The sequence below is a fragment of the Drosophila novamexicana genome, unplaced genomic scaffold (genome assembly GCF_003285875.2).
Source record: "Drosophila novamexicana strain 15010-1031.04,08,12 unplaced genomic scaffold, DnovRS2.1 tig00001639-arrow-arrow-pilon, whole genome shotgun sequence".
In the NCBI taxonomy this organism is placed as follows: domain Eukaryota; kingdom Metazoa; phylum Arthropoda; class Insecta; order Diptera; family Drosophilidae; genus Drosophila; species Drosophila novamexicana.
Window position 1 is genome coordinate 134,879 of NW_020824873.1, and position 21,970 is coordinate 156,848.

Below are 21,970 nucleotides of genomic sequence, written 5' to 3' on the forward strand. Positions count from 1 at the left end.
ATTTACCAAAATTGCCCAAAAAACAGTATGTAGATATCGATTTTTATCGATTGCTTGAAAACGGAGTAAGTTATCGATTATCGGAAACAAACTCGATCTGCGCGGGAACTAGGAGCATCTACATCTAAAATTTCAAGTCTCTAGCTCTTATAGGTTCTGAGATCCTTTGACTCATGCATACGGACGGACGGACGGACATGGCTAGATCGACTCGGCTATTGATGCTGATCAAGAATATATATACTTTATGGGGTCGGCGATGCTTCCTTCTGCCTGTTACATACATTTGGATTTTGCACAAATACAATATACCCTTATACCCATTTTTAATGGGTTCAGGGTATAAAAAGTCCGATACATAATGTCTGGGTTAACCAACGCTTTTACCCCATATAGAACTGGCTTTAGCACTGAACTGTATTACATGGTGCGTTTTGTTGCCGAACATAATGAAGTTGCGCTTGGAGGGGAAACGGGCTTCTACAATTTTTAATTTCTAAAACAGTTCCACGGCTTTTCATCTGCTTCGATCGTGTTGGTCATGGACAGCTCACTGTGAATAGTGGCTGCATCAGACGTTTCACACTGGTATTCTAGCACGTTGACGTTTTGTAACGACAAGTCATCAGCGACATTTTATAGCCATCACCATTGAATTTTATCAATTCGTATAAGAGCATTGTAATTTCAATTGTTACTCTATGATATTCTGTGCTGTGTATATTTTCTAATATTATAATTCATTTTTTTCTCGTCCATAATGAATTGTTACGGTTATCGAGGTATCGGCAAGTGGTGTGGCATGTTATGAGTTAAAGTCTTAATGAGGCAACAATTTTTTATTTATACTGCTAAAGCAAACAAGCTCATAACGCTAGCTGCATTTGGTGTTGGTAGAAGAGGGTTTAGGGTATCCCTTAGTCGGGTATTTTCGACTAGAAAATCATGATTGTTTAATTTTTTTATTACAGCTAAAGCAAACGAGATCATAGTGCGAAGTGCATTAGATGTTGGAAGAAAAGGGTTCAGCGTCTTATATAGATTATAGTATATTTTCACAAATTGCTTTAAATTTGTGGCTTTGGTTAGTTGGTATGGGGTGACGACGGGGGTGACGATAGCCACTATTTTAGAAGCTATATGTCATGTTTGATGACACTAGCTCTTGAAACCTAATATATTCGCCTAAACAACATAATTTTATATCGATTCTTATCGACTGTTTAAGGTATATGGCGATGGCAATCGGTTAAAGGTAGTTGTGAGTTTAATACTGGCAGAGAGAACTAACTTTTTTTATTTTAAATTTATATTTATTAATTAATGCTAGTACGTAATAAATAGGATAAGCAAGTATAAATACTCTAATGGGAGTATTCGATTAAGGGATAACCTGAATTTTCTCCTGTATATACTCTACTAGAGCCATTGTATGAATATATTTTAGTGGCTGTAGCTCTTAAAATCAAAGAGATGCTCAATAATGTAGACATCCATTTTGTATATAATGCATTGAAACGAGAAAAATTATCGATGATTTTAATAAAACTCGTACAGAGAACCTACATTCAAAATATATAGGCTTAAGCTGTTATAGCTTCGAATCGAACTTACATACGGACGCAAATGGCCAAGCGCAGCATCCACTATTGATGCCGACCAATATTGTGTACACTTTTTAGGTCAGAGATGTTTTCTTCAGCCTGTGACATATATTTGCACAAAATCATTATACCCTTTTAACCCAAGGCGGCCGCCTTGCATGTATGTATCTCGCTCAGGCCAAAAGAAGAAGAATACAGGGCAGTGAGCAGCAATCGCGGTCAAATGAAGCTCTCCCTCTTTCTGCTAGCTGATCGCCTGTGATGCCAATACGAATCACATGATATGGGAAGCTACAAGCGTCAACCAAATGGGTAAGTGCCTTCACACTACATTAATAGTAATAACATAAGCCTACTAGATCGGGATAATGACTGCTCTATCGGTCAAATCAATAAAAATAGCGGATTATATCAGGCGGCTTCATGATAACATTGAACTTTAAGAGAGTTGTTGAAAACCTAAGACGGGCAGCAAGAAAGCCGTTCAAGCAACGAAAAGATGGTACGGCTCCTTGACTCACCTAGAAATCTGCTCTAATAGATGAGGATAAATAATAGTGTTAGTCGAACGGAAACTGAAGAAGAATGACAAGTCTTCCAGAGGCGATTGTTGTAAAAAAGACTATTGAAAAAGATCACATTAAACACAAGGTAAACCAGCAAACCAGGAACCTCACTTCCCAGAGTGTATGGTTGTGTGGCCATAGAAAGATGTAGCCGATGCGTCCAACCATACTTCTTGCTTATTAATTTAGGCAAGTGCACTCAGGTTCGAGTTGTGTTTAGCATATCAGCATATGATCCCGGCTAGCATATCAGGGAGATTATTCTTAAGCAAAATCTAAAACCACACTCGAGAAGGTTTTTAGTGCTTAACAGATTGCATTGGTAGCCTTCATCGCCACATTCGGTGCCTTCCATAGTCTAAAACTATGTCTTGATCCGACCATTTCGGAGCGAATGCCAAAATTCTCAAATTAAGCTCATTGATGTTGTCATCGATAAAAGGTTACTACGTAACCTCGTCAAACTACATTAATTTGTTTCACTTGGAAGAGGTATCTTTCTCTACAGAAGCCTCACTTAAATAACCCTACTGTAAAATTTTCACATCAGGCTAGATACAGATACAACAACCATACTTATACCATGCCTGTGGAGACTTATTGGAAAGAACATGGGAGCTCCGTTTTAAAATGATGTACTGATCTCTTAATACTCTGATTATGGTACGGATGTATGCCCGACTGAACGATAATAGAGCATGTTTATAAAAGTGGGATTTTTCCTGCCACAGGTACAAAATGGATCTAAAGAAGTAAGCAGCGTCAACCCATTAAATAAAATATCTCTGTCTCGCGGCGAATTTATTGTTCGACTTGTGCGTACATCCACACAAACATACAAATGTATGTTTGTAGATTTCGGGGCTGTTTGTCCAGCTAGGTAGAACGAAATGCATTCAAGTGCACATAGTTAAGAGTGAGAGCGAGACACATATATGTCTCTGGGATGTAAGCACATTCTGCATCCTGCATTCACTTATTCCTTAGTTTGAAGCCTCTTCATATTGTTTGTTTTGTGCTTGTATACATTTGCAGACATGTGAGAATAGTAAAGCTCGTAAATGATATGTTTGATGAAAATATCTTGGAAAACAAAATAATAACATACTTAAACCTTAAATGCCGAGTTGGTCGAGATATTTTGAAAGGAAAAAAGTTCGTACAAGTAACTAATATTCGACCGAACGTTCTAATGGCAGTTATATAATATAGTCCGATTCGGACGTTATCGACATATATGCTGCCTGAAACAGAAATAAGGAAAATATGGACTTTTACAAACTACCAGGGTATAAAATTATGAACTCAAACAGGCATTTCAACTGAGAGAGTGATCGAAACAAACAGATGGCTAACACACACAAGACAGGCAGATGCGGATGTCATTACGAACCATAACAAGGTTCGCCCCCTTTTAATCCCCTTGGGTCTATCAGATCTTCCCGGTCGTCACGCAACGCTGTTTCGAAATTTTTATTTTTGTCACTTAATCCACCTACTTAGAGCGACCTTTACTTGGGCATGCATTCCACTCTTCTTGAAGAGTCAATTTGCTATTTATCTCCTAACAAGGTAATCGTGATTTTGATTAACCCAAATCCTACCGACCTAGTAGTCTCTCCTCTTTTCTCTTAAGGACAGGTCAAAGCCTGCCCCTGGGAAGAGTTTCTGTCTCCCTAACTCATCAGACCATTTTGGAGCTATCATCTTTCAATCTGAGATTCATGCCATTGAGGTTTTATCAGTTTAAATATTGGAAAATGTCTACAATGGACCATGAAAGTAGCAGATTCCTTTAACAGCTTCTGAGACACAACAAAGTCACACTTTGCTGGGTCCCTGGTTCATCCAGGTTAATGTAGCGGACGAGCTCGCCTGAGCAGGATCGGGATAGGGCTTTCTGTGGAGGGCAGATAGCTTTCAGACGAAACCATAAAAGCCTCGACACTCTAACTAAGAACTTAGCCAAGCTAAGGTGCTTATTAATCCTTCACTAGTTCATCGAATTGGCAGGTTCCAAAGAGATGACTTGAGTTAGACTTGTGATACGAGGAAACATCTAGGGAAAAGTTATGCATTACTATTATTTGAAAGCAAACCGAAACGAGCATATGCCACATTAGAGCAAAATAGGGTCCATGCTTATTAATTAATTAAATGTGAGTTTTACACTCTTAAGGAGTGTAGTAAATAAAAAAATTTGTAGATGGTATATATCAAATCAAGTACAAAATATTGAAAATACGAGCGTCTTCCATTCTATGAGAGCTACATATTTGGTATAATACGTCAATATTATCAGATTTTTGAGTTCAGTTAATTCCTAATATAAACATAGCTTGTAAAACAAAAAAATAGTTTTTGCGAAATCTTAATATTCACTTAATGCCTTTTTATACCCTAAACCCATTATAAATGGGTATAAGGGTATATTGTATTTGTGCAAAATCTAAATGTATGTAACATGCAGAAGGAAGCATTTCCGACCCCATAAAGTATATATATTCTTGAGTCGATCTAGCCATGTCCGTCTGTCTGTCTGTCTTATTATTTACCAAAATTGCCCCAAAAACAGGATATCAATATCGATTTCTATCGATTGCTTGAAAACTGACTAAGTTATCGATTATCGAGAACAAACTCGATCTGCGCAGGCACTAGGAGCACCTACATATAAAATTTCAAGTCCCTAGCTCTTATAGGTTCTGAGATCCTTGCGTTCATACACACGGACAGACGGGAGACAGACAGACGGACATGGCTAGATCGACTCGGCTATTGATGCTGATCAAGAATATATATACTTTATGGGGTCGGAGATGGTTCCTTCTGCCTGTAACATACATTTACATTTTGGACAAATACAATATACCCTTTTTACCCATTTTAAGTGGGTTCAGGGTATAAAAAGTAGTAGGCACAGAAAAATAAACATACCTTGAGAAATTGTGAATTTTCTCGTGTCAAACTTCGTAGCTTCTTGTTTGGGAATGTTGAAACTGTAACGAAAAAGAAGAAATAATAAATGTATAACGACATAGTTTTGTTTAGATATACTTTTTAGTTGAAGCTGCTTAAAGATGTACGATACAATGCTATCTAAAATAGTGCAACAGCTGATATAAATTGCCGAATCTGCAATAAAAAGAAGTTTAACACTGTACATATATGTTGAGAAAATTATATATACCTAGTGCGGCAAGGCCTTTTGTCAGACTTTCCAATACATACACAAATGCGCGTGGTTCTAAGGTGGCAAGATATGTCACATGATCCTGAGATAGGCAGTTTAATAAATTGTAATAAGCCGAGGCCAATTTCGGGTATTCCTATTTATTTTGTATATTTCCAAGTCTGTTATTTATATTTTTATTTAACTTATTAAATTTTAATTACCAATAAATCACTTTGCCGTATGGACAGAATAAGCTTGGCGACAATGTCAAGAACATTATGTAATGTATCATCACCATATAATTTAAACACACCACAGTTGACATAGTTGCCTCCAAGCGCATTTTTTAAAATCAAGAAGCAGATTGATATTCCCTTTAGTTTCATTGGGTAAAGTTGATCAGTTGACACCTCCAGATGTAGAATACGATTGCCATATATGCAAATAAGTTTTGATGCCTCGCGAAACAGCAAAATACCCATAGGGCTAGAAACGTTTCCGGCTAAACGCTGTGTGCGGCAATGCACTAACTCAGCAAATAACTTTAAGACAGGGGTAGTAATAGCAGGCTCATGCGCCCACAGTTCCACCGCACGAAGCAATATGGGTAAGTAATCAGTGTAGTAACTACAAAGAATAAAATATCAAAAGCTAGTCAACTCAGAAAAAAATGTTTAAAAAACATATTAAATATTGTTGGTTGTTACACGCACAGCCATTCAAAAAGCATAGTGTATTGGATACGAGCATTAAGCGGCAATGCTAAACCACGCAAGTCGCGGGCTAACCCAATAATCGCTTTTTTGACCTCATCATTTGGAAAACTTTTTGTATCCATTAGCACGTTTCCAAGTGATTCAAACTGATCTAAAAAAATACAGAAAATAATACATTCTTCAACATTTTTTTAAGGGGCTTATTTACTTGTAAGTGGTGTAAGAAAATTGTAGAAACGTTCTTCATCCTCGCCCAAATCAAACATTAATAAACGACTTAAGGCAGTGTAAAACATTGTCCGACAACGCATTTCGTTCAGAGATGAGCTCGTACCAAGAAAAGGAAAGTGTTCGCTTGTGTGATGTGTTAACATGAATTGAACTTCCTCTAAGCGAGCCAATTTACGCACTGAATTAAAGTGCACTGACAGATCGGATAATAACACTAAAGTTTTTGTAATTATTTGCTCAGAACGACCCCAAAACTTCAGGTTAGTTATGCTAAAAAAAATAGAAAAGGATAATGTTACTTTTTTGAAATCTAGTAAAGACAATACATACATTTTACGGTTTATAAAACTTAGCAACATTTGCTCATCATTTAGTCCAAAAACTTCATTAAGGCGCTTGTAAACAGTTGCTTTTTGTGCCTGGTCACTGCTATGCATTTTCCGAACCTGATCTAAAAAGCTCAAAATGGCCAGTTCCAGCTTCTCACAACCAGTTTGAGGAAGACGTGAGTCAGTTAAACTCATAAGTTGCAGTACACGAATAACAAGCTCTGCATCCATATTGTCATGTTCATCACTGGTGGTCACAGAAAGTCTCCCCACAATGGCCGAACCAATTATATAAACCAACCAAGTCAATTGCAACTCATGGACCGTAATATCTATAGGGTTTGCATTGAGGCTCTGTATGAGATTTTCGTACTCACGTGCCTTTTGATCAAAATGTTGTACAAGAAGGTTGCAAGTCTTATTGTACTCGCAACGCTCGATTACCGATAACTGTTCAAGCTGTTGTTGTACCATACAAAGATCGTCTAAGGGATCCTCCATATTATCACGTACAATTAAAGGCACAGCCTCTAGACGGGACTCAATGTATGCTTTTATCACTTCAGGTGTATATGTGCCAAGTAAATGCGGATCCGGCGATTTGACGTACGGTACTGAAGCAACCATACGCTGCCATAGAGTAAGTAAATAGTGCACGCTATTTGGAGCAAAGAGCCACATCTGCAAATGTGAACAATGTCCATTTTTTTTAAGCCTTTAACCGAAAATATACTCACATGTAACGATTGTACCGTAAACTTCGCGATTAATTCTATGGCTTCGGGGTAGCAAGGAACAGCAATGAGTTCCCCAAGTTGATAATTGGATTTCAGACGCGCTAGCAAACGACAAAATTCATGGTAATTATCTGGATCGCTAAGACCCTAAAATAAATATTTAAGACATTGGTGTTAATAAGAAGTAGTTACAAACTTACGTGTAAGTTTCTGAGTATATTTTTGACTCCTTCAACTAAGTTGGTCAGAAATTTCGTTCGCTCTGAGTTACTAAACAGAGATCGACGTACAGATGTCATTTGTACTAGGCACGAAAGTGAATAACTAGCTAAACCATTCGGTAAAATTTGATATAAATCGAAGAATAATTTTAATGTGTTTGTGTCAAGAAAAGCAGGACGCCAAGCTGTTGGTATCTAAGGAGTATCGATAATTATTTAAATTATATGTTTTTTAAAATGTAACATACCTGGACATTGTTCATATCATCAGCTGACTCATCAGTGGAACTACCAATAAAGTCAAAGCTCAGGCAGTTTTTTGTTAATCGTAAGACTTGGGATATTAGCCTGCACAAAAACCAAAATTCAAGCAAAATGATTTACCATTGGATATTATTTGCATAAATTAATCTTATTAGACTATTTGAAATAAGCTACTTATCAGTTCAGTATAATACAACTTAAATTTTTTAATTAATGGCCAGCCATACAGAAAAGATTTGCTTTTGTTTACATTATTCAAAAAAAGCTTTGAAATTAACAACAACCATAAACATCATGTGCTTGTGTCTAATCCAAGCGCTTAAGATTCGTAAAGCCCCTGGATCTGATGAACTGGACAGCAGAACAATAAAGCTGCTCCCCACCAAAGGCATACTCTTCATTGTGCTCTTATATAATTCAATGCTTCGAGTCGGACACTTCCCAAGGCAATGGAAAAGCGCTCTGATTGCCATGATTCCAAAACCCAAAAAATCGCTCACGCAAGTCGAATCTTATCGACAAATCAGCCTGCTTCCGACCCTCTCCAAAATATTCGAAAGAATATTAATGGCCAGAGTGTCGGAACTGGATTGTGTTAAGCGCAACAAGCGTTTGACCGAGTGTGGCACAAAGGACTCCTGTTCAAAATAAAAACTTTGCTTCCCCCCTCTCTTTTTCATATAATCCACAGCTTCCTCAAAAACAGAAAGTTTTTAGTTGTAGTCGACGGCACGTTCTCTGCAGTGCAGTGTCCTTGCTCCGTGGCTCTACACTGTTTATACAGCCGACATGCCGACGGTGGACCCGACGACACTGGAGCATCCCGATAGCTTCAACCTCGCCACGTTCGCCGACGATACAGCAATCCTCTCAAAAGCCAGCTGTGTTTACCAAGCCACTGACCAACTACAAGAATACCTGCACGAGTTTGAGACGTGGGCAACAAAGTGGCGAATTGCCATCAACAGGCAAAAATCAATATGCTGCACATTCGCGATCCGGAGAGATACCTCGCCAGGAGTAATCCTCCAAGACGAAATTTTTGATCATAAAGACGGCCATCGCTACCTGGGAGCCTACCTTGATCGCAGGTTCACTTGGAGCAAACACATCGCAACAACATGCCACAGCGTACGTCAAAAACTAAAAAGTATGGCTTGGCTCCTTAAGGCAAGCAGCAAGCTTTCTCTGAGCTATAAGGTGCTGCTTTATAAAACCCTCCTGGCCCCAGTCTGGCGCTATGCAAGCCAAATTTTCGGCACGACAGCATAATCTCACTTGAGGCAAATAAGTGTCTTCCAAGCGAAGGTTCTCAGACTGAGTGCTGGGGCTCCCTGGTACATCCGCAACCGGGCCCTAGCAAGAGACTTAAAGATCCCCTTGGTGGGCGACCTTCTACGTCAGCAGTCCACCAGCTACATGGCCCGTCTTTCTGCCCACCCCAATATATTGGCTAGAAGACTTTTCAGTAGAAAGCGACGGAGACTGCGCAGAATCCACCCCATCGACCTCCCAAACCGCTAGGTTAGCTAGGTTAAGATGCTCATGTATAGTATCAATAAATTAGCTAATAAAAAAGAAAAAAAAAAAAAAAAGCTTGTGTCTGGTTTGATGGAAGGCCTTTCCGATGTACTGTTTTCGGCCCAACCTCCGAACTTGCTATCAGCAATCACAATTGCCCAAGAAATGAAGTTAAATTAACAGGTACGCCTCTATGGTAAGCTATACTATCAGCCTAAAAGAAAACGTTACTGATAAACGTTACAACGTTACTGATAAATTGACAATAAAACCAAGATTTAACGAAATATGTGAATAACGTTTTCGCCTTAACGGACAAAACAGAAGTACATAATATTCTCAAAGAACTGAACTTTCATAAACACATTAAAAGTAGAAGTGATCTGGAGAAATATGAGAAAATGACAGATTAAGCCTCTATAGGATTTAAACTTGACCTTTCACTTAAGATTAGGTGTCCGTTTCCTCTGGACAAATACTTAACTATAACTCAAACCAACGAAGTATAACAATAAATACAGAAATTAGCTGTATGAGAAAGATGGCCAACGTAACGTACACAACATACTACAAACAAATCGGGTAAGAATGTAATTAAAACAGAATGTAATTATTAGACAAGACAACAAATCACAACACGAAAACCTACAGAGCCTACGAAAATATACAAATATCAGAACGTCTGAGGAACTGCTTCAAGAAACAAGAAATAAAAGAAGCACACAAGGCTAATACTTTCTTCAACAATAAAGAAAATAAGACAAAAATTCCAATAATGGACAAAAGTCATGTAATTACAAAATACCATGTTGGGGGAACAACAAAAATTACAATATCGTGTACATCGGCACAACAAATCAAAACTAAAAAAAAAAAACAAGGATAACCCAACACAAATCGGACTTTAAGTCATCACAATTATATAAAAAGCAAAACTAATGACCCACTGTATGAAAAGTAACCACACAGCAAACTTTGATGCAACAACAATACTATTTTACGAACAACACTACAACAAGCGATATACATTAGATATATTACTCAACATAAACACACCAAAGAACAAACGACAAATTATACACAGAAAATTGCACTCATTTGTATCAAAAATAAATTTAAAAACTGTTCCCGCAATAGGACTCGAACTCGTAACAGACCACACTATTTGCTACCGTCTCTACTCAACAGCCATACCAACAATTAATTGCCTATTAAAATAAAACGAGTTAAAATAACAGTATATACACACAGCCCAGAACACAATACAATTGCATCTGCAACGCTGTCTGTCAAATGTATACAGAAATTCTAGCAATTTGCGCTAGCTACCGTAAACACGTTAGTAACTTTTGTGTTTCTTACCTGATCTTCATGAATTTTTCGACAGTAGATCATCAAAATGATGAAATCAAACTTCAATAAAATTGTTGCTCGAATCGGTGGGCAATGCAAATTACTTGAATTTAGCTATGTGGTGATAGCGGGGTGGTGGCGATAACCATAAAATAATAGATACTTGATATATAGTTAAGAAGTAACCCTCGCTTAGTTGTTAAGGTAACCCTCTGTGTGTTGACACAAAACTCTTGAGTTCAGAGCTCTAGCTGCAACAGTCAGTGGCGGCAACCATAAACTTTTGCTATGTCGCAAGAGATTTCGTTATCGCCTGCGATTATGCTTCAATTCATTGTCTTTAGCTTGCAAGCAATTGCGTAATTGGCTCCCAACAGTTATAGAAACAACACTCTAAGTTAGTGCTAATACACTAACCAGAACATGTAAGTTCAACAAAGTCTCTTCAAATCAAATTGCAAATTAAATTCAAGCTGACAGAAGCAGAGTGATTGAGAAAATCAAATTAAATTATATAAAAGCAAGTAAGAGGATCTAGTCGGGAGCTCCCGACTAGGGGATACCCTGAACCCTCTTATTCCAACACCAAATTCAGCTCGCGCTACGCTTTTTTTTGCTTTAGTAGAAACAAAGATAAATTTAAAAAAAAATGTTGCCTTGGCAAGGTGCGAACTCGCAACTAACCACATTACTTGCCGCCGTCTCTACTCAACAGCCACACCAGCCACAAAAACAAAAAATAACAAGTGAGAGGTTCTAGTCGGGAGCTCCCGACTAGGCGATGCCCCGAACCCTCTTCTTCCAACTTCAAATGCATATATATATTCTATTTTAGAAGCTATATGTCAAGTTTGGTGACTCTAGCTCTTATTATTTACCAAAATTGCCCAAAAAACAGGATATCGATATCGATTTTTATCGATTGCTTGAAAACGGAGTAAGTTTTCGATTATCGGAAACAATCTGTGCAGGCACTAGGAGCACCTACATCTAAAATTTTAAGTCTCTAGCTCTTATAGGTTCTGAGATCCTCGCGTTCATACATACGGACGGACGGACGGACAGACAGACAGACGGACATGGCTAAATTGACTCGGCTATTGATGCTGATCAAGAATATATATACTTTATGGGGTCGGAGATGCTTCCTTCTGCCTGTTACATACATTTGGATTTTGCACAAATACAATATACCCTTATACCCATTTTTAATGGGTTCAGGGTATAAAAATTTCCTTGGTAGGTCTTGAACTCACGATAGACAACACCACTTGGCACCGTCCTACATTGAGTAGCCACACCCATAATTGAGTCCTGTTGAGAGAAAAACGAAATAAAATAGCAGCACAGAGCGCAATACAATCGCAATACAGAAATTCTTGCAATTTGCGCTGGTGCCGCAAACACGTGTTTCCTAACCGATCTTCATGAAATTTTCTACAGTATATTTTATTGTACCATAGAATATTTGTGTATTCTCAAAATGTTAATTGCATTTAAATTGTGGCTTAAATTGGTTGGCAATACAAGTTGGGGTAATAAAGTTATTAAATTTATAGTGCTCTTGGGTGGTGGCGGGGAGGTGGCGATCGGTATAAAATGAAAGATACTTGATATATATAATATTCTAGAAGCAACATATCAAGATTCCGATATCGATTTTTATCGATTACTAAACGGAGTAAGTTATCGATTATCGGAAACAAACTCGATCTGCGCATGGACTAGCTCTTCTCTCTTCTAGCTCTTATAGTTTCTAAGATCCTTGCGTTCATACATACGGACGGACAGACGGACGGACGGACAGACAGACGGACATGGCTAGATCGTCCCGGCTGTTGATGCTGATCTAGAATACATATAATTTATGAGAAGAGAAGCTTCTGCATGTTTTACATTTTGCACAAAAACATTATACCCCTTCTACCCATTTTTAATAGGTTCAAGGTATAATAAATAAAGTGTCAGATTGTTTCTCTTGCCGACTTTGAATAATCGGTCGCCATCAAAAAATTATAACCATACGTGAAGTGTCCACTAATAGGCATTTGCGACAAGCTAATCAGTTGGTCCCATACAGGGAAGTACAAGTTGAATACGACAGTGATGACGGTTGGGACGGAGAACCCATTAATAGTAATCAAACACACAAGCAAATAGAAACAATCATGTACGCAAGCCAAGTACAGCCTTTCAGTTCCGTTCAGTGCTGTGGAAACCCAGATAAACGTGTAGAAACACCCCAAATTAAAACATACCAAAAAATATCAGTGAAATTGTACATAAGATGCGACATACCACTAGATATTTTAAAGTCAATCGCCGACTTTGACGACACCCACGACGAATATGTGGCGTGGCGGCAATCAGCCACTGACGCTTACGAACTGTTTACGCCATTTAGCGGCATTAATGCACATTCATAGGCGGTAGCTATTATTTTGAATCAAGTCAGAGGGTCTGCGAGAACATTGCTAGTTTCGCACAACACAGTGCTAAACTTCGACGCTATAACAGCAAGGTTGGACTGTATGTTTGCGATAAAACACCGATACACCTCCTGCGACAGGGGCTTGAGATGGTTAGGCAGGGCGACTTAGGTCTAATGCACTACTACGAAGAGGTCGAACGAAAGTTGACCCTCGTAACTAATAAAATTGTAACGTCACATGATCGAGTAAGCGCGGAGTTACTCAACAAAGAAGTTAGTCCCTGAACGCAATTGTATTTTCTGCACAGCCGAAAGATTTGCCATCCGCACTAGCTCTAACAGAAGCAAGCATTGAACGAAGCATGTTTTCGACTTCGTACGCCAGAGCCATCAAGGAAAGAGCTCTGGCTACTAAGCACAACAAAAATCGCACACAAAATAGGCAGGGGAAGAGAAAAAAAGCTAAAGCTTTTTAATCCATCCCTTGAAACTTCTGTCTTTCCATCTCTTTGGAAAGAATCATTCATCATTCCTCTCCACAAGAAAGATGGAAAGTCTGATATACAAAACCGCTGACCGCTATTCCTAAATTATTTGAAAAAATAATAACTTCGAATTTGCAGCATGTCTGCAAATCAGTTGTTTCTCCTGTTCAACGTGGATTCGTACAGAATCGGTAAACTACGACCAATCTGCTTGAGTTTACTTTGACTCTGTGCACCATGACATTTTACTTTTTAAACTTGACCGAATAGGTTTCCCTCCGACTCTTTTTCTTTGGATTAGTTCTTATGGCTGACTACCTTTAAACAGGTTCACGTTACTTCAGGTTTTCCTTAAGGTAGCCATCTTGGACCCTTACTTTTTACTCTTTTTATAAATGATCGCCCCTCTGTTATATCACATGCTCGTGTACATCATTCTCGTCCACAAGAAGATTTGAATGGTAAGCAACGTTGGTGTTCGGCCAATCAATTACATCTGAATTGTTCAAAGTGTATGTTTATGACATTTAATCGTACCACACCTTATCTTGTCGACAATACCCCATTGCAACGTATACTAACAGTTAAGGATCTAGGCACTCTTTTTGATTCTTAACTTAGCTTCAATCTGCATATAGATACTATCGTTAATGAGGCAAAACGTGCACTTGGATTCAATAAACGATGGTCTAAAGAGCTTAACGATGCTTTTATGACGAAACGTCTGTACATCTCTCTTGTCTGGTCTCCGCAGTATAACAATAGCCGGGATCGTATTGAATCTGTTCAGAAGCAATTTCTGCTTTCTGCCTTACTGGGTTTAAATTGGGACCCTAATCTTCGGTTGCCATCCTCATCCAGCAGGCTGCTTCTTCTTAATCTTCCGTCGTTAACCAACAGTAGGACAATTCTCGGTGTTGTCCTTCTATTCTGATTGTTGGCGATATGGATTCTCCTTTTCTGCTAGGGCGTCTTCAATTCTCTGTTCCGGCTAGACCAAACAGAAATTATCGCCCCTTATTCCTATATACGTGCACAACAGACTACGCTATGCACAATCCTTTTCGCGAGCTATGTAAAAATTATAAAAGTTTGCATAACGTTTTCTCTACCGAACTTTCTCTACCTTCGCACGGGATGTAAATTTTCCCTCACCGGGTCGGTGATATCCCATTACTTTCCCATTGCTATCTCTTTATCCTTAACGTAACACTTTATATATCCAGTATACATTTCTTTACTTTATTAACTATCTTCTTACTTTCTTTTTACCAATATATTGTATTTTCTTATTATAGCAAATTAAGATTATTTTAATTTTACTTAAGAACACTTTTTTTCTACTTACACATTTCTTCTAAGATGTAGGCTCTAATAGTGTCACTGACAAAAAAAAATAAAAATAAAAAAATAAAACACCTCCATCGGTTGGTGATGCTATTAGCAAATTGTGTTCTCTAACTAGACTTTTAGCATTTAATTTCAATTATGTATGTATAATCTATTGAATAGTGAGGAAGACAGTCGTTTTGTCGACCATTAATAAATAAATAAATGAAATGAACTAGAAGCTGACCCCGAAAAAGTAAGAACCATACAAGAGCACATAGAAACAAAAAACTTGTACTGCCTAAGATCATTTATGGGTTTTGTCAGTTACTACAGGATTAGAGATTTTGCAGCCATAGTAAGACCATTAACAGACACACTGAAAGGCGAAAATGGGTCAGTCAGCAAGCACAGGTCCGGAATGGTTGCAGTTGAGTTTAATGAAATGCATGAAATGCACGATGCATTTGAACGCCTACGAAATATTTTGGCATCACAAGATGTCACACTCATGTACCCAGATTGCAAACTCCCTTTTGAGCTAACCACAGATGCCTCCGCAAATGTCATTAGAGCGGGTTTATCCCAAGGAGGTCGACCAATAACCATGATTTCCCGAACTCTAAAACAATGCGAGCTAAGCTATGCCACAAATAAGGAGGAACTACTAGCAATAGTTTAGGCTCTGGGTAAACTACAGAATTTCTTGTACGGTACGAAAGAAATAAAGATCTTCACTGTGACCGTCAACCCTTCATCTTTGCAATCTCGGACAGAAACATAAACGCCAAAATAAAGATGTGGAACACGTATATAGGCGAGCACGATGCAAAAATGTTCTACAAGCCAGGGAAAGAACATTTTGTAGCAGACGCCTTATCGCGGCAGAACACAAGTCTGTAAACTGCTTCAGGAACCATTAAATTCTGGAAGGGGCACGCTATCCGCTAAAACGAAGCCTCATACTCTTTGGCAGCAAGACCCGCCATTTCATCAGTTTCATTGACAAAAACACTCTATTTGAGACTCTTTAATAAGTTATTAACCCAGATGTTGTAAATGCAATGCATTGCGATTTACTAACTATGCTTAGCTTTTAACACAGTTTAGTGTTAAGCTTCCCGGCAACCAAATTTTAGCACTGCAAGAATGTCATATCAGATATAACAGACAAAAACGAACAGTTAGGAATAATAACTGCCGAGCACAACCGTGCACATCGGGTCGCTCAAGAGAAAGTCAAACAAATCAATCCATGACTACTACTTTAAAAAAAGAGTAAGTTGGCCAATGAAGTCGTTAAAAAACTGCATAGTTTGCACCAAAGCCAAATATGACAGGCATCCAAAAAAACAGGAACTTGGGATAACACCAGTTCCTTCATATGCAGGCGAAATGCTGCATATTGATATTTGGTCCACTGACAAGAAGCAATTTCTAACATGCATCGACAAATTTTCCAAATTTGCGGTTGTGCAACCAGTGACGCCACGAACAATAATTGACTCAAAAATGCCCATCACCAGTTGGATGGTGAATTTATTACCAAACATCAAAACAATTGCCATAACGAGGCCGAATTCAACCCGGAAACTATCACTTCGCTTCTTAAGAATAATTATGGTATAGATGTTGCGCCTCCACTCAACAGCACCTCAAACGGACAGGTAGAGCGTTTCTACAGCACCTTGACAGAAAACGCAAGGTGCCTAAAAATCGACAAAAAAAAAAATTGAAGACACAATTGATTTGATCATGAGGGCGACAGTAGAGTACAATAGGACACTACACTCAGTCACAAACTAAATCCCCATCGATGTCATACATTCAGCAGCCAAAGAATTCCGGCAAGTCATAAAAGATAAAAAAACAAAAGCACAATTAACTAACATTAATAGATTCGAAGTAGACGAAACGGTGTTCCACAAGGACAGCCTCACGTGAAGCTTGCCTTTCGAAACTTCAATTGAAACAGTTTAATGTTAGAACTAAGATGCACAAGAGCCTAACCTCTTTCCGTTACAGGTTTGGGGGAACGATCTTCTTTATAACAGGAATAGCGAACGCTAGGATTGCCGACTATTCACACTCCAACTATATAGTTTCAAATAATCTCGCTGTTCCCATACCAGTGCATTCCCGCCTAATATGGGTATATACCCATGGTATGGGATCAGCGAGATTGTTTGAAACATTCAAACAACTTAACGGATTTTTCGAACATCGCAAATGATACGGAAGAGTTGTCCGAATTATTTCCACAGTCGCACATGCGAAAATTATTAGACGTAAAGGCAGATAAACCAGCTCACGAAAATACAAAAATTGATACTCACAATCACTCTCGCCATAGTAAGCCCAACTGTTTTCGACCATAACAATCTGAAGTCGCTGGTTGAACACACCATAGATGTCTACATAGTTAGTTTAATGAAGCAGCCACCATTAAAATCTTTCATTCCGAAAATATTACACAAATAATAATCGCAAACCCCAGATTTAAGTTTATTTGTAAGAAACTCACTGTATTTCCAGTATCTCACCAGCACACTGTTCTACAACTACAAGATGATACCGTGGCTAAATGCGAGGATGACACCTTAGCAATTACATTTTGCAAGCTGGCGAACCATGACACCTGCGCACGGGCCCTGCAACGGGGGGCACAGTCGTTTGCCACTGGCAACTCAGCTATCTACGGCCGATTGTACTGGTGGACAAAGGCGTCATAATCGTCAACGAGAGCCCGGCCCAAATCAGCACTGACGACAGCTCCTTAATATCAACAAATGGCACACATCTCGTCACCTTTAATCAACGGCACTAAATATGTGAACCACGATCCAGTTTTGAGCATGCCACTCCTCCATAGGATGAATAGTTAGAGCTTACACACCATCTAGGAGTTCAAGGAAGAAATGGCGTCGGCTGGGCCACCCAAGGTTTGGTTCGCCGCTGGAATAGGGGTCAGCCTCATTTTCACCAGCTCTCTGCTCCTTTTCCAAATGTTAAGGAGAAAACGAGACTCAAGAGAAATACAGGAGGTCATTGATAAGTTTAGTACGACCGAGGACGGTCTTAACCTTGAGGGGGAGAAGTTGACAAGTAACCCTCACTTAGTTGTTAAGGTAACCCTCATGTGTGTTGACACATGTCGCTGAGTCGGCTTTCCGACCATGAGAGTAATGCTTTAATTAAGTGTCTTTAGCTTAAGCTGCACAAATATTGTAATAGCAATTCCGTTCTGTTCACACATTCAACAAACGCACTGCTTCTGAAATACATTACTCCGGCATTGCCGCATTTTATATCATATTATTTTAATATTTAATATTATTTTACGCCATAATGCCAGCGATTGGAAAGCTTCAAGCCACAACCTTAGATTCCAGTATAAATGTGGAGGACTTAATCTTCGGAGACTCAGCCACTGGACTGCCTCCGAATTCCTTCAATCTCGCCAGCGACGCCGATACCTAGAGGAAGTGACGGCGCACGCAGGCAATTGCGTAATTGATATACTATTATAGAACCTACAAATCATGTTTGGTGACTCTAGCTTTTATAATTACGAGATTTGCTCAAAAAACAGGAATCCGATATAGATTTATATCGATTGCTTGGAAATGGGGCAAGTCATCGACTACCGGAAACAAAGTCGCACTGCACGGGCACTAGGAGGACCTACGCTCAAATTCAAGTCTCTAGCTCTTATAGGTTCTGAGATCCTTGCATTCATACATACGGACGGTCAGACACACGATGCTGATCAAGAATATATATACTTTATGGGGTCGGAGATGGTTCCTTCTGTTTGTTTCATACATTTGTACAAATCTTACCCATTTTTAATGGGTTCAGGGTATAAAAATGGAATGGTCGCCAAAACCAGCATTAAAAAAAATATTAAGCAGTATCTTTAAGGTCCCAAAATATTAAACGGATAGTCGGAGGAATTTCGGGGAATAAAGTTAAAGAATGCAAATCTCCGGTAGTCTAATTGGGTATACTACAAATATTATTAGTTTCACATTTTTAAACACATTTAAATCTTAATATTACACATTTGCACCTTACGGCATTGAGTTTATACCTGGTCAGCTGATTTCATGTAAACTGGCTTGTGTAGCACATATATCTAAGTCAATTTTATCGTTGACTCGAATTTACCCGTGTGGCCACTCCCAATGTATTGCTTTATTTTTCATACAATCATATGATTTGTTACATAAGTTGATTTCGCCAACATTGCCGGGTATTTTGTAAATTAATTAATTTTGTCTATAAATTATACTGGCTCCATTGCAAATATGTAAAAGCTGTTTAAAGACAGTATACAAAAAGGCAGAAGGAGAAATATATATATATATATATATATATATTAGGTATGATGCATATATAGATGAAGTTAACATATATATATTCTTGATCAGAATGAACAGCTATGTCGATCTAGATATGTAGGGCACTTCGTATATTAACGCGTCCACCTTGAAAATTAAATAGGTTAGAGAGTTGAAATTATAATAGAGGTATTTATTAAAGGAAGTTAAAATGTTTGTAGAGCCAAAGGCAATATAAACACTAAGATGAGTGACGCCGATATATTTCAATGCGAAGCAAAATTTGTATCCTGGCTTTTCATCTAGTTTTATGCTCTTCAAACGACTTTCAGCCGACTGACCTTTTGCTCGCCAGACGAACGAGTGCCGAGGTCGCATCTTGTTGATGCTGACACGTGTAACGAAGTCAGTCGCACGACTGCCTTTAGCAAAGCTGGGAGATGGTGCTCTGTATCGATTCGTTATCGAAGCACATTGAGCGAAAAAGTTTTGTACATAAGCTTTGATTAATTCAAGCTAAGCATGTTTTATATGAGAACCTTGGCAACAACTATCTTCATACAATGAATAAATTGACTTTATTTTATTTTTGCACAGTATATGCTGGAGAGTAGTTCTTGTCTCAGCTAAAGGCGTGCAAGCACGTATGTTTGCATATGTGAATTGTAGTGTATATATGCCCTAAATGGACACCCTGTATGTATTATCGGCACTTTCTTGCATACAATAACAATTATACATATAACAGCCCAGAGCCACTTGAATATATTAGCTCTGGCTCATATAAGCAGCGCGTCTCGCCAGCCATTCGCTGACCGTTTATGCATACGCTGCATATCCTCGCTCCGTCTGGAGCGTGAGCAATACATATGCTCACCAATACAGGCACATGCACACTATACTCTCAAACATAAGAACTTTCTGTTGCGACAGAGCTATACATAAGTATACGCCACTTAAGTATTAGGCTAAGCGCTTCTGAATATTAAAATAAAAGAACATTCCAAAAACCAAAGTTAGAGAGCACTGACATGCTTCGTTATTATTTTCAAAACATTAAACAACCCGGATATTACATGGCGACCGTGACAATGTGCATCAATTATAAGAAGTGAAAATTCAACAACGGCGCAGATGCAGCGACGCATATAAGACAATATATTACAACTGCGCAGATGCCGAAGATAAAATAAGTTTATGTGTAAGTAAGGTGTGTGACTTAAGTGCATTATATGTCCGTACGCATCACTCTTGATGAGAACAGGGCGCGCCAACTTTTAATCAGAGAAACGGAAACGGAAAGAAGTTGAAGATACATTAAAAAAGTAACCCAAGAATATAATATATCAGTGGCCACTATGGCCATATTAGAAGCAAAGTCGGTGGATTCCACCGCTAATGTTATAAATAACGTTCAAGTAGAAACTCCAGATCAAAAGCTAATTATAATAATAATAACAGTAGTTATAAAATTTATAAATTGCACAATAAATATCTTAAAAAGAAGTATTTAAGCAGAGCAACAGATCTGTATAATATATAAAAATATGAAAGTAAAGTAAAGACAGACAAGAGAGATCAAAAATAATAAAGAATATAACTTAAAAAAAAGCAATATATATATATCAGGCAAAATAATGAAAAAAGAACTAGAAGAAATAGAGCAGAGACAAGATACAACAATTATCCACAATTTCGAGTAAGAGCAATTAGCCTCTTACAAAAACATAGAGAATACATTTCTATAAATGATTTCGAAAATGAATATATAGAAACCTTTAATTTTATTTTTTTATACCCTGAACCCATTAAAAATGTGTATAAGGGTATATTGTATTTGTGCGAAAGCCAAATGTATGTAACAGGCAGAAGGAAGCATCTCCGACCCCATAAAGTATATATATTCTTGATCAGCATCAATAGCCGAGTCGATCTAGCCATGTCCGCCTGTCTGTCCGTCCGTCCGTATGTATGAGTCAAAGGATCTCAGAACCTATAATAGCTAGAGAAATTTTAGATGTAGATGCTCCTAGTTCCCGCGCAGATCGAGTTAGTTTTCGATAATCGATAACTTACTCCGTTTCCAAGCAATCGATAAAAATCGATATCGAAATCCTGGTTTTTTTTAGCAAATTGGGTAAATAATAAGAGCTAGAGCCACCAAACATGATATGTTGCTTCTAGAATATTATAGATATTTCAAGTATCTTTCATTTCATACCTATCGCCACCTCCCCGCTACCACCACAGAGCTATAAATCAAGTAATAACCCAACTTTTATTGCCAACCAATTTAAACCACAATTTAAATGCAATTGATTTTTTTCAGAATACACAAATATTCTATGGTACAATAAGATATACTGTAGAAAATTTCATAAAGATCGGTTAAGAAAAACCAAAGTTATATGCAACTGCGCAATTGGGGCAGCAGCTTTAAGAATTTCTGTATACATGTACACACACACATTCATGCGCGTCTGCTTCGCATTCTAATAGCATGGTAATTGCATCTTTTTTTTGTAATGTTATTTTAGTTTTTTTTATCATAAGTACTTAATTAATTATTGGTGTGGCTGCTGAGTAGAGGCATAGCAAGTGGTGCGGTCTGTCGCGAGTTCGAGCCCTATCGGGGAAAGTATTATTTTTGTTTTTTTTTGCTGGT

General features: G+C 38.2%; 1 protein-coding gene across 4 annotated transcripts in view; it reads right to left on the reverse strand.

Annotated features, from left to right (window-relative positions):
* LOC115768110 (ran-binding protein 16) overlaps positions 1-21,970 on the reverse strand; it is a 111,112-nt gene that overhangs the window by 60,113 nt on the left and 29,029 nt on the right. For 3 of the 4 annotated variants that reach the window (XR_004018471.1, XR_004018470.1, XM_030712614.1), the window contains exons 4-13: positions 7,828-7,927; positions 7,559-7,774; positions 7,359-7,505; positions 6,623-7,302; positions 6,270-6,562; positions 6,059-6,212; positions 5,567-5,972; positions 5,361-5,499; positions 5,228-5,305; positions 5,108-5,169 (exon numbers count right to left, since the gene is read on the reverse strand). Coding sequence is in view for 1 of the 4 variants with exons in the window: in XM_030712614.1 (XP_030568474.1) it covers positions 5,108-5,169; positions 5,228-5,305; positions 5,361-5,499; positions 5,567-5,972; positions 6,059-6,212; positions 6,270-6,562; positions 6,623-7,302; positions 7,359-7,505; positions 7,559-7,774; positions 7,828-7,927 (2,275 nt within the window). In the remaining 3 variants the exon portion in view is untranslated. Of the gene's footprint in view, positions 1-5,107; positions 5,170-5,227; positions 5,306-5,360; positions 5,500-5,566; positions 5,973-6,058; positions 6,213-6,269; positions 6,563-6,622; positions 7,303-7,358; positions 7,506-7,558; positions 7,775-7,827; positions 7,928-21,970 lie in introns of those variants that run through there. The other variant, XR_004018472.1, reaches the window with a different exon arrangement.